General features: G+C 34.9%; 1 protein-coding gene across 1 annotated transcript; it reads left to right on the top strand.

Annotated features, from left to right (window-relative positions):
* The first annotated feature begins 7977 nt into the window (after positions 1–7977).
* Positions 7978–14195, top strand: LOC110703772. The gene is made up of 5 exons (XM_021881558.1): positions 7978–8196; positions 8893–9158; positions 11427–11638; positions 12949–13213; positions 13670–14195. The coding sequence occupies exons 2-5, from the start codon at positions 8895–8897 to the stop codon at positions 13967–13969; spliced, it is 1041 nt and encodes a 346-aa protein (XP_021737250.1). The 5' UTR covers positions 7978–8196; positions 8893–8894; the 3' UTR covers positions 13970–14195.
* The last annotated feature ends 189 nt before the right edge of the window (positions 14196–14384 follow it).

Below are 14384 nucleotides of genomic sequence, written 5' to 3'. Positions count from 1 at the left end.
CCTCAAGAGCTTTGAGCATCATGTCCGGAAAATAGCCGGAGAAAATCTCCTTCCATTGAACCGGGATGGAGTTTGCCATGAGTTTCGAAGCTCTCTTGCAATCCATGCTCCATTCTTCATGAGCTTCATCACTCATGATCCCTTTCGAGTAGAAATTGGGGATCGGAGTGTCCAAGATATGCTCTAGGTAGCAATTTCTTAGTGTCTTTTGGAGTTCATCTTCCCATTCCTTAAAGTTCACCAAATTGAGCAAAAATGGTAACTTTTCGGGAAGTTCCGGGTACATAAGGTCGTTTTCATTAGTTGAAGACATGATTCTACAATTGAAAGAATTTTAATGAAAAACCATTCAAAATTACTTAAATAAGATTGAATTTTATTCATGAAAATTTTTAATACTTATTTAGCGTCTTATTTACACGTAAAATTATCCCTATTTTGTGAAAATAAGGCGATTCCAAGATCCGAAGAAACAAAGAGTGGTTAAGCATGCTTTGGCTTGTCTTAACACTCAATCTTCTAGGGTAAGCATTGCCTTGCTAATGGCTCTAAGCCACTCTTGGTTAGACAATCGTTGCATCTAATGCATCTTTGACGATGTATCTCTTTTGCCACGGTATGTGAGGACTCCTCACTCATACCGATGAGTTAAACCAAAACCAACGTGCACACCCGGTGTGCCTTATGAGCCTTGGAGAAGTGATGGCACCTCGCTTTGGCGTAGCCTACCATCACCCTCGTTCGGTTGGTAAGTGTTGTTTTGGAAAGGCAAGTTTGACTCAATATTATTAGGGACCTAGGATTTCTATGTTGGTTGATTTAAGTGAACTTAACTAATCATCGCAACATAAAGAAAACCTAAACATGCATCTAACGAATAATTCACATGTATATAAGCATAAAATATAAAGCGAAATTATAGATGCATATTGGCAACTAGCATGACCCCTTGAATTCTTCAAATCTCCAAAAGGTCTTCATTTGCAATTCAAGGCTTTGTCTTCCAAGATACGCCGTCTTCAAGACTTAACCAAACTATGCAAATACTAGTGTCTACGACTAGGAATAATCTAAATATTAAGGTACAAAAATACTTAACGGTGCGTAGACCGTATTTAGATTTACAAAAATACATAACGGCACGTAGTCCGTATTTTCTATCCTAATCGGGTCCCACTAGTTGCCATTTCATAAAACCTGTGAGAGAGAATATATATTCCATTCATCCATTCACTATTTGTGAATGGCCCATGCAATTTACAATATCAAACAAGTAAAATGCATTTAAACAACGCGCGCACTAGTAACTAATCTAGGTGGTTAATCCGATTAACACGCCTAATTAAAACTAGTCAAAGTTATTTAACCGATTATGTAATTGACGTCATTAATAATTGAAGCTCCCACTAAATTCCGCATTTCCCTTAATTAATCCAATTAATTAAGTCGGTAGCACCCAAACTTGTCAAAATAAAATTTTGCCAATGCCGCTCAAAACCGAGGCCTAGCCTCCCAAAATTTTAATTAAAATAAAAAAAATTAATTAAATAAATAAAACGGCAAAATAAGCAATATTAAGCCAACCGCATTTCAAGTGGCTTTCGCTTTAAGCGTTTTGCGAAGGAAACTCGAATAATCGCGGCTCATGCAAACCAAGCATACTACGTCTATTCACCTCACCGCACCAAGCATATGCACACACAAAAAACTTCGCACACACGGCCCGCGGCAAGCAGCTATGGGCTGCTGCCACTGACGCACGCACGCGCACGCATAGCCATGGCTGCTGGTGCGTGGCTGCTGCGGTCGTGTGTTGCTGCCGCACGTGTGGCCGCACGCAAGGCGGGGCAGCCACCTTGGCAGCCATATGCGGGCTGCTATGCAGCTCGGCTAACCAAGGGTGGTTCTTTGCCTCGTTTTGCGTGCTATGGCCTCGGGATTTAATCCCATTTCGCGAGACATAATTAATTAATTCTAAATTAATTTTAGAACTAACTTAATGAGCAAAAAATAAAAAATTTAAACAAGTCTAACTTAATAAAATTTCAAAGTGCAAATAACCAAAATATTTCCAAGAACCATTCTTAATTAAATTGGTTTAACTTGGTGCAATAACAAAGTTGAGGCAATTTCTCACTTTTAATTTAATCAATTTAAATTAAACTTGAGAATTTGACAAAGTAAGGGGAAGTTGGAAAAATATGAAATTTAATGTTCAAATGAAAATTCCAACATCTAAATTTTGTGAATCCCTGAAAATTATATCTTCCAACATGAAGATAACCAAATTTCTATCACAAAAATTGAAACTTTATGTTTCCAATCAACTCAAAATGATTAAAACAACAAAGTTTAACACAAAATAACATGGAATTTAGTGGTTTTTAAAGTTTCAATCACTTATCACAAATAAAGATTGAATCTTTAACACTTAGGAAGCCTCAAAACAAAAAATTTCACACTAAAAAGCAATTAGTTTGCAATTATGTGAAAATAAATAAACCTTTAAGCATCAAATACTACCAAATAAGTGTGCTTTAAGGGGACTTTAAAATGCAGAAAATAATGCAAATAACCAACCACATAATCAACAAGTTATGCCATTAATTTCAAGGTTAGAAAAGACTTAAAAAATTTCGTCAAAAAACGAAAAATCCCTCGAAAAAGGCATTTCTGGTCAGAATTTGGCTAAAATCACAGTCCCAAAGAGATCAAACCTTTCCAGAACACCTTTTCCACCCAAAATTCACTATTTTTGGGCGAAAATCTGGGTTCTGGACCAAATTCGACATTAAAAATGGGATTAAAATAAATAAAACCGAGCTACTAATCTAATTAGCAATTAAAACAGAAAAATAAGCCAAAATAAACCTTGAAAAACATGATTATAAAAATAAACGAGCGGGGCTCCGATACCGCTGTTGGGGTTTGGTGAGTCCGACTCATCGCGGAAACAACCCCGACCCAAGGAACCACTTTAATTAATAAAACCATAAAGCATAAGTAAATAAACACAAGAAAAAGGAAGAACGAATCATACCCTTGAAGAAAGCTTCGCCCTCTCAAAACGGGCTCTTACTTAAAAGCCTTGAGCACCGCAAATGTCGTGCCTCCAACAGTATCCACCCACAAAGGACGAACACGACTTTTTAGGTCCACTACGTTGGAGTTAGCAAGGTCCGACCAAAACCCAAGTGTTAATGGAGTTTAAGAGTTTTTCCCAAAATATGGAATGTTCTTTCTAACTCCCACTCAAGCACTTTACTCCAAATCCAAAGGTTGGTATTTATAGAGGAAAGTAAGAGTGGGAATTTCTATCCCATCAATGTGGGATCATGAAATTCCACAAATTAATTTAAAGATAAATTAAATTAAAATTGCAAACTAATAATAAATCTACAAGTGGCATTACCATGTGAAATGGGTTGGTGAGGACCACATGGAGAGTAGGGGACCATACTTGCTCCCCACTCAATACTCTCCTTGTGCCACATGTCCTTACCCACTTGCTCCCATATTCCTCAAGCTTCCCCATAGTGACCGGCCCTATGACCCAACCACGATCCCAGCCCGAGCCCAGCCCCGCACCAAGATGCGGGCTGCTGCTGTGCGCGCAAGCCACGCATTTGGTGCGGGCTTGCTGTTGTGCGTGGCTGCTAGTGTGTGCGCTGCTAGCACGCCTAGCTTGCGGCAGCTAGCTGCTGCACGCACCACGTGCACGCGGCTGCTAGCTGCTGTTGTGCGTGGCTGCTAGCACGGTGCGCTAGCACGCACCTAGCCAGCCATGCTAGGTTCGGATTGGTGCGCTTGCTAGCCACCTATGCTTGGACATTTTTGCCCCTAGCATTCGGATGCTCGGGGCATTCCGATGCTAGGGGTATTTTGGGAATATGGTCGATTTATTATTATTTTGCGCGTCTCGTCTTTTATTATTTTTTACTCGACTTCTGACGATCGGTTTCGACGCTCCAAGCTCGAATTACCGACGTCTAAATATTTAACACTCGGGCGACGAATTAATTTCTTCTGAATTAATTCGTCGAGTCGGTTCGTATATTTTGCTTGGGTGTGACCCGAAGGGTTCAGTCAAGATTAAGCTGTAATATTAATTATATTAATATTACTGATCGGAAGCAGCCTCCATCCAGGCATTCCGATTACTTGAACTTACTGAATATATTAGCTTTCTAATAATTCTGAACCCGCTATCAGAATAATACACTTGTTCGAAGGACACCATTCCTTTCACTAGATTCATCTAGAAGGTTCTTTTCATTCCTAATTCAATTAGCATTGATAAATTGACTTTTGTTGACTTTTTAGAGTTTTAATCAGAATAAAAGAGTGTTTTTGAGTAAAATACGATTTTATCCTCCTGTACGGTTAATTTCTATCTGATTTCAGAAAACGAGTCAAAAACTTGGTTAGCGCCGAACGCCAGCATTAGCGCCTGGCGCTAAGCTTGGCGCCTGGCGTTAGCATTAGCGTCTGGCGCTAATGTCAGCGTCTGGCGCTAACTCTGTTTTTTCACGTCAGAACTCTGGTTCGATTTTTTATCTTTTTGGCTGATTTTCTCTATAAATACCCTCTTAAAAACTCCGTTTTCAACCATCTACAACCATCAACTCTTATTCTCTATAATTATTTTCTCTCTTAAAGCTAAAGCTTCTCTCTTTCTCTCTTCTAAACCTACACTCTTTTTTACAAAATTCCGCATTCACAAGACCTAGATACACCTAGCATAATTCGAAGTTGCCTTCGCCCTAGACGTGAAAGGTTTTAATTTCTGAGGGTTTGGTCCTAAATCTTTATTTCAATTATTTAATTTAAGGATTTTTTGTAATTTACCACCCCAAAATGTACCATTTATTGAAAATACCACCCAATTTTTTTTAAATAAAAAATAATACAAAACATAGAGATTTTACCACCCCAACCTATACTCCGACCAATTTTCCGAGCATGGGCCCCACATAACGATTGTTTTTTTGTTTTTTATAAAAGTTGTTTCTCGTATTTCCTCCTTTGTTTCACAAGCTACTCCCAAACTTAAAAGTTTGCATTTTTTCCACAAATTCTACCAATTTTTACACCAAGTTTTGCAAAATAACAAGCGAATCCTTTGAAGAACGCACTTAAATTTTTGTACACAAATTTGTACAACAAAGTAATTGAAGAACGCACTTAATTTTATTTTTTATTTTTATTTTTTTGTTGATTTGCAATTCTTATAAAGTGAGTAGAATTCAAGTTATACGATATTTATTGTTTGGAATGTTTTTTTTAGGAATTTAATGATGTATGTAATTGTTGTTTGATTCATTCAATTTGATTTGAATAGGAGAAATTAGGGTTCTTCGTAATTAAGTTGTGGGGCCCATGCTCGAAAAACTGGCCAGAGTATAGGTTGGGTGGTAAAACCTATAGTTTTGTAAAATATGGGTGGTTATTTATAATTTCAACAAAAATGGGTGGTTATTTGAACACATGGTACATTTCGGGGTGGTAATTTACAAAAAAATCCATAATTTAATTGTTTGATTTTATTATTTTCCTTGAAGTTACTAACGTGCATATTTTGTTATTAGAAACAGGTACGAGGCATCCAAGTAAGTCCTTCAATTGTTTTATTGATATTATGATATAGAAATCATGTTTAGGTTCCTATTTTGATTCCTAGTATCATATTATGATGCTTTTCTTAATTTTATATTTAGGGTGACAACAATAAGTTCCTAGTATCATGTTTAGGGTAAAGAATATAATGTCAATTATGATTTCTATGATGCCTTTTATTGTCTTTCCTAATAGTATCATGTTAGGGTTAAAACTTTGATTTTTTTATGTTTAGTGACATGTTAGGGTTTGTTATTAATCTTGTTAGTATCATGCCTATGATCTTGCTATTATTATGCTTTACCATGATTATTTTAATTATCATGATTGTTATTATGATTATAATTATTGTTATTATAATAATTGTTATAATTATTATGATTATTTATGATTATTATGTTGCTTGATGCTTATTTATTGTTATTGCTTGATCACATCTTTTATGTATGTTTAAAGGGAATTAGTACTTGTAATCACGCTTAATAAGATAATTAATAACCTTGTTTAGGGTTAATTTGATTATAATTCAAGTGATCGCCAATAATAGTTTTATTTGTGCATTAATATTCAACCAACACAGATAAACAGGTTTAGGGTTAATCCTATTGATTGCATGTTAGTCAGAAAGCGCACATGAATACGATCAGAATAAAGTAGAGGCCTATTATTAGGGCAGGTTCAATCTCTTTTAGGTTGGATTTGTACCTTCATCCCCGAACTACCAGTCATGGTTCCAGACCTATTGGAGTTGACGATCTCTTGGATCGTTAAAGGATGTAACCTTCATCTCGTGAACGGTTTACAAGTTCCTAAAACTTGTTGGCGACTCTTTTGCTCTATCTTCCTTCCCTTTGGACGCCACCATACTTTAGTGTATGATCACAGTGGGGTTCAAGCTAGGGGTAATACTTGAAATATTCCCTACAGTAACATTAATAAAATTGGCAGAAGTTCAATTCGTTTAAGCTCTGTAGAAACTCTAACTATGGTACTATGCCCTTTATAACCTCTTGACCACGCCAGTGAAGTTTATTTGTCCCTATCTTCTTCGTCGGATTAAGATGTTATTTTGATTTAACTAAATTAACGAGTCACTATTTTTTAGCCATGAAAATTGATCGGGTAAGGTTTTAGAGGTTATTTTAATCCTTTATTAGGCATAAAATTAACGGAAATGCTCAGTTTTGCAACTTTTACGATAAAAAAAATTACAATCTTAACACGCAAAACTAAGACTTTTACATTAACTTTTTGCCAATTCCGAGCTTATTTTGGACCCATAAATGCCCCAAATGACCGCCAGAACCTAACTTGGAAAACATATATAGTTAAAAAAAATCGATATGCAAATTGAGATATTTCTCGACACATAAAACGGGGTATTTATGTTGTATTTTTTGCCAATTTTAAGCTTAATTTGACTTCTTAAAGATTCAAAATGACATTCAAAACCTTACTTGATCAATTCTAATGGGTAAAAAAGTAATGACTTGCTAATCGAGACATTTTTCGACACACAAAACGGGACATTTACATTTTTTTTTTGAGCTTAAAAATCAAGAAAATAACCCATAAAACTTTACCCAAACAATTTCCGTCACAAAAATCAAGAAAATTATGCCTAAATCAATGACATTATGACATGTGTCATGATTTAATCCTAATGACTAACGGAGTTAATAACCGTTAATCATTAATGGCACTCGGTGAATTTTTTAAAAACTTAGTAGCATTTGGTAAAGTTTGAAAACCTTCATTTTTTGGTGAATTATTAAAATGTTCAGTGACATTTGGTGAAATAGCCGTAAAATATAGCCATAATATATGTTGTAATAAAAAATGGAGTACTCCCTTCGTTTTTAAATACTTGCTCCACTTTCCTTTTTCGGCTGTTTTTAAATACTAGTATTTTCGTATTTGGGAAACTTTTAGTCTTTTAAAATGTTTGTTAAATTTCTCTAACTAAGTGAACCCAACAATATTAATTTCATACTCTCTCTCCTTCAATTTTCTCCACTACTTTTGGTTTTTCACGAGGGTGCCCCAATTTATTATGGTCACATGGCATTTTCGTAATTTTATTCAACGGTGGAGCCCATAATAATGAAAAAGTTGTTGATTTATTCACGAAAATACCCCCATTAGAAACAAATTTCGTTTCTCACCATGAGAAACAGGGATTTTCCTATTTTTTTTATAACATTTTATTCTTCCACCATCCCACTACTCTATATTTTATTACTTTCTCCAATTTCTCCTAAAATTTTGTGCATGGAGAAATGGAACAAGTATTTAAAATACCAATAAAGTGAGAATAGAAACTTCGTCATTATGTGTCATACGTGTGGGCGTGTGCCTGGATTAGATACCGGTTCACCCACCAACAACAGCATTGAAATCCCTGCCAAATTCACTTGTTTATCTTTTTCTCCCATTTTCTGCCAAATTCAAACTTCAGAGTTATACTCTTCTTGTATGATTTGTATCACTGCAATCATACCAAGTTTAGAGCAAGTCTTCAGCTGCGCTACTTTGGGTTTCAAATTGTCACTAACTTTCATCTTCCCAGCTTCTGAGAAGGTTTCTTCTTTTCTTCATCAACTCATGCAAATTTTGATTATTTTCTCATTCAATGAAAATGTACTCTTACTGTTTTTCAATTTTATGGGTATATTTTGATATTAATTGTTTGCGTGTTCATTTGGCTCCAATATTGAGTAAATTAAGTTACTACCCTGATAGCAGATTAGGAGTATTTATTGTTGAATCTCATTATTTATTGTACTTTATAAACTAAAATAAAAACATAAATAAATGCTTTTGTTAAATGAATCATGTCATCAAATTCATTCATTCATCCACCTAATGGAATAGTACTAATCTTTGTGATGTAGGCGAGATTTGATCCCGAGTCTTGGTTGGGTGTGTGTGTGTGTTATGTTAACTGATATTGGCAATTATATGTTTTATATACTTGAGTAGAAGAATGCAAGAGATGAAGAGAGTGTATAATTTACACCCGCGTGTAGAATGGAAATTATGTAAATAATCCTGTTGAATATGATCTTTAAATTGTATGATTCACTGAATTGCAATCTACTGATATCCTATATGATGAATATTCATGTCTTTCTTTGGTTATTGTGTAAATTGCTGATATTTGTTTACATAGTTTGTGCCATTTATCTACATTAAAAGTTGATCGATCTAATACAATATCATTAAGTAAAGATTGTTGTTCGTGTTTCCAACTTATAATTCAAAATATATTCTTAGGTATGTTGAAGAGTGTTGGAATAATCTTGCTTATTGCCTTAGTGGCAACATGTATTTATCAATCTAACCTGCCACCATCACCGAGGATCTGTGGGTTTCCTGGTGGACCGCCCATAACAGCACCAAGAGTGAAGCTGAGGGATGGTAGATATTTGGCCTACAATGAGATTGGTGTACCAAAGGAGAATGCCAAGTTTAAAATTGTATTTGTTCATGGTTTTGGCAATTCCAGGCATGATGTGGTTGTTGCAGCTAACCTTCGTAAGGTAATTGATTTTGTTTTTTTTCTACCTAAGGATGTATTCTTTTTTTCTTGCTTTTTAATTTATTGAAAACTTGTAATTGCAAAATGAAAAAAATTTCATTGAGGAATATAAGTTGGGGCTACTTACATGAATCGATATGCTCTTGTGATGTGATCTGAATTGGTGCTACATGAATAATATTTTTTTTTTTTTTTTTTGGCAATGGTCCTTTATAAAAAAATAAAAAATTAATAGTTTTTTCAACTGCAAGTTTGCGACATTTGGATTTCAGCAATATTCATATACTCCCTCCATCTTTGAAAGGTGTTTATTCTCATCTTTGCACCGCGTTTTAGGTGATAAATGGTTGTCTAGTTACCGATTGTTGTTTTATTGAAAATTAGATGAGGCAAGAGTTAGTGGGGTTTCTACCAACTGAATGAAAGAGATTTCTAGGTGTAGGAAGAGAGATGATAAAATATTAGTAAATTCATTCACAAAATGAAAGTGTATAGAGTATATGAGAATGAAAGTGCTAATATACTCTAGGGAGTACTATCTTTTATCTTTTTTCTTCAAACATACCTAAGAAAAACTTTTAATTAGTTTATGTTTCCAATGTATCAATATTCATTTTTTTTCCTTATAGGTAATCACAAAATTAATTGCCAAAGCTATGTATTGAAAAAGTAGAAATCAAATTGTCGTTATTAAAAACTCGAGATAGATGCAAGATTCTTTCTCCTTTTCCAAATATGATGTAATATGGGATTTCCAAAGAATATCATCTTTATACCAAAAGCATGATGTCGACTTTTTCTCCAAAAATCCATAATGAAACAATAGAATACCATATCCTGCATCACTATTAGTTTCAACATGAATCATCTTTGTCCTCAATACATTTTTTTTTTTTTTTTTTTTTTTTTTGGTTTTTGGACAGGGTCATCAATACAGTGTTATCTTTTGCTTAAGCACACTTAATTCTTTTTTTCCTTGAACGATACATCCGGGAACTGCCTATATCTTTTTGGTATGCACAACACTGTTGCAAACTAATAACATAAAATTTACTGTATGCTTTATCAAGTCTTCAGGATAATTGGAGATTCAGGGGCTTCAAGTTTGGTTGATTTTAAGGTGACGTTTAAGCCACATGTCATGTATAGTGGGAACCTTTCTAGATTAGGTAGGGTAGGTGGATGTTTAGGGGTTCAACTCTCAGGTTTGACTAGCTTACAACATTGAAATATTACTTAGAAGATACCCTTAAACTTGCCTTAAAAGGTCTGAAAGGTGAGTTATCGGAGATCAAGGAAGAAGAGAATTAGCTGGAATTTTCTTATTTAAGTTTGAGCTACAGATGGTAAGCTCCAGAAAGCTTGGAGTGGTCTCTTAGTTGGCTTTCATAACTGTGAGCATCAGTTTGAGTAGTGTACCCAGTAGGCTAGATCAGAAGTGAGGGTTTAATTTGATTTCCATTCATAGTCTCCGTTTGTTTTGACGGAAACATTTTCAGGAACATTTTCCATTATTTGGTTTATAAAGGTGGGAACAATTTTCTCAGAGATGGAAATTAGTTTTTCCAAGAGTGAAAAACAAAAAGAGAGCCTAGTCTAATCTCAGCGTAATAAAGCCAAAATAATTTATTTCCTACCTTGTTTATCAATAAATTACTTATACAAAGTAGGTCATGCTTAGAAAAAAGACTAGCTTTTGATGACACGGAATTGGAGAACTCTCTCAACTTGGTCCTTTTGTGAACATTTGTGATAAACTCTAGTCCTCTATCATTTTCTCCATTGTGCATCACTATGTGATATGATTGATAAGTTTCTAATAATTGAATTACTTCCTCCGCTTTATTTTGCTTGCTACATGCCTTTTTTGGAATCCACAAGTAAAAATTAGAGAAGGTGATCGGACAGCCCAGTAAAAATATTTAAACCTTAATATCTCAACTCCAAAGTCTCTACCCTTGCCTATTATTGATGTTTTGTTAATTTCTACCTTTAATCTCTCATTTTTCTTTTTAACCATGTGACAAATAGATACTTCCTCTGAAATTTTTTAGCTGAAACTTTTTTACTATGAACACTATTCACAAGTTACTTTAACTTCTTTTTGTGATTTATTTGCATATTATGTTATTAACTTTCCTTGTCATTAATACATTCCATAAAATGCACTCTTTACATTCCATAAAGAAATGCTATTTCATTCTATTGATTGACATATTATACATTCAGAAGCTTCATTCTTTTTTTTTTTTTCTTTTTTTTTTCACAGGAAGTCATTGAACAGTTGGGATTGTATTTAGTGTCATTTGATAGGCCAGGTTATGGAGAAAGTGATCCTGATCCAAAGAGAACAGTGAAAAGCTTTGCTTTGGATATTGAAGATCTTGCCGACCAGTTAAAGCTTGGGGATAAATTTTATCTGATTGGTTTCTCCATGGGCGGCCAAACAGTTTGGGGTTCCCTCAAATACATTCCTCACAGGTATTGTCTTATATCTAGCCATTCCATACATCTTAACACAGGTAGCGAGTATGGTTCTTTCTATGACCAGGCATTCTGTATTGATCGCTTATGAATATTATAAGTTTACAAGGTTCATAATATTGACTATTGAGTGAAAATATTATAAGAATTGTTTGGTTCATTGGTGAGTTAGCAGTACTCAAAATTGGGTTTAAGATCCTTAAAAAATAATTTACTCGTAGTATTTTAGTGTGGTAGCATCTTGTCAGAGTCTACAGGTTACCCGTCAACAACTTTTTGAATCATTTCTGTTCCTATACATTGTGTAAAGTATTTATTATTGGTATTAGAATTTGACTTTTTTGAAGACGTTAGCAGTAGGCTTGCTCCCCTCTGGAAAATTTGAAGAGTGAGAGTGTGAGAATGACTTCCTTGAAAGTAAACAATGCAATGTACAAGACTACAAGTCTATTCATAAAATACTTACCTCTATAATGATCATATTTTCAATTGCACTTATAGGTATAGGTCCTTGATAAGTCTGATATTACATTCAATTATTGGCCGTATTCTGATGGATCGGACCCACACCCACATTGAGCGAGCTTATAATGGCTTGGAAAATATTAGGTTTTTGAAATTTCCTACTATTTGACAGTGAAAATCCTGAGTTCCTGACAATATGAACGCAGGAAAATTACCTTGGGGTAATTCAACTCTACTAAGCATATTGGAATAGCTTTTCAGCATCATTATTATTATCATCATGCCTTCATAGTGGCTCACTCTGATGTAGGGCTGGCAATCCCTGACCCGACTCAATAACACGACCCAAACCGACCCGAATCAAACCCAAACAACCTAAATTCGACCTGATTTGACCCAAATTTCATATTCCATAATAATATTAAGTTTAACACTATTTTTAATAGGTTCTCTGCATAACCCGAAATCGACCCGAACCCGACCTGTTGACCCGAATTGCCACCCCTACTCTGATGTAATGGAGGGTGATGTACATTACTTAATTATGAAATGAATTAGAGGCTATTTGCAATTGACTACGGATTGACACATAAATTTCACCAACATAACTTTTTTTTTTTAAAAAAAAAAAATAATAATAATAATAAGAAAGAACAACAAAACAAGGCTTTTGATGTTTGTAAGAGCTACTTTAATTTAATCCGTTGTATACTGTAAATGCCAGAGGATATTATTTTAAAGCCATTGATAATGGTTGAATGTTCATATGTTCGTTTTAGTATGTAAGATAATAATATAATTAAAAATGCTTTTTGGTTTTGTTTGCTGATATGCTGTTGAAGGCTAGCAGGAGCAGCACTATTAGCTCCAGTCGTGAATTACTGGTGGAGTGGCTTGCCTAACAACTTAGCTAATGAAGCCTTTCAGCGACAACCACCACAGGACCAATGGGCACAAAGGGTTGTCTACTACTTTCCCTGGCTTACTTACTGGTGGAACACTCAAAGACTCTTTCCTGGTTCCAGTGTCGCTGCAGGAAAAGCTGTACTAAGTAGACAGGATTATGAACTTATCCCGAAGATTATTTCACTCGGAACCGGTCATATGGTAAGTTAGCTTATTCCATCAGCTTTGACTTTATTTCATAATGCTTATCGTTCTTTTGTTTTTGGGTACACAATGTAGCTCAAATTTTAATCTGGAACTGCTGCATGATTTTTCATCAGTCTTAACCACAAGTAGCATTTGTCTTCCTTAGAACTTTTGCAGGAAGAGAAATTATAGACTATATGCTAATTTGCTACAACTGTTTCAAACTGGTAAGCCAACTTACGTATCTGATCAACTGAATCTGACAATTGTATTTTGACATCATAGCTTAATTTGAGGGACTAGTAGCTATTTTCCGAGTTAGATGAAATGTTGTTTGTAAGAAGGTCAAGTAATTGGTGGCTTGATGTGTAAATAGATTTTTTTATTTTTTTATTTTTAATTTGAAATTCAGAGCAACTGCTTGGAATAGTAGGATAATTATTCTAATAAAGAAAATTTGTGGCTTTTCAGGGACAGGTGAAGCAACAAGGAGAATTCGAGTCAATATACCGGGACATGATGATTGGATTTGGGAGCTGGGATTTTAGTCCGCTGAATCTAACAAACCCCTTTGAATCCAAGCAAGGATCAGTGCATCTATGGCAGGGTAATGAAGATACACTTGTACCTGTCACGTTGCAGAGATACATTGCTCAAAGACATCCATGGATTCAGTACCATGAGGTGTCCGGGGCAGGGCATTTGTTTCCCTTTGCAGACGGGATGAATGAAGCTATTCTCAAATTACTACTTCTTGGCGAGAACTCCTAAGACACCAGTTTAGGTTTCATGCAACCTTAAAAATGGTCATATTCCGAGTGCATCAATATTAGTGGCAATGTTTGTGCATGTTTGGTAGTTTATAAAAATATTTCTGTACAATAATACGATGTTACAAGTTCTGATTTACAGCTGAATACAGTGCCAATTTTACACTAAACTTGGACAAAGCAGTGTGCTACTAATTTCACAGCCTGCAGAAAGCTAGGTCAATGGAGCTCGCAGTGAATCAGTCAAATGGTCTTATGCTATAGTAAATTAATTAATTTATGAAATAACTTTTATAGGTTCTTAATTTTGCAAACTAATTATTATTTTGTTATAGTTTATGGAAATCAATCACTAAGATAATTAAGAAATTGCTTACCCACAATCCAGAGTGAACCAGAGAACCTACCTGGCTACC

The sequence above is a fragment of the Chenopodium quinoa genome, unplaced genomic scaffold, assembly GCF_001683475.1.
Source record: "Chenopodium quinoa cultivar QQ74 unplaced genomic scaffold, ASM168347v1, whole genome shotgun sequence".
Classification (NCBI taxonomy): domain Eukaryota; kingdom Viridiplantae; phylum Streptophyta; class Magnoliopsida; order Caryophyllales; family Amaranthaceae; genus Chenopodium; species Chenopodium quinoa.
The sequence above is the reverse complement of the archived record's forward strand: the minus strand, read 5'-3'. Positions and strand labels throughout refer to the sequence as shown.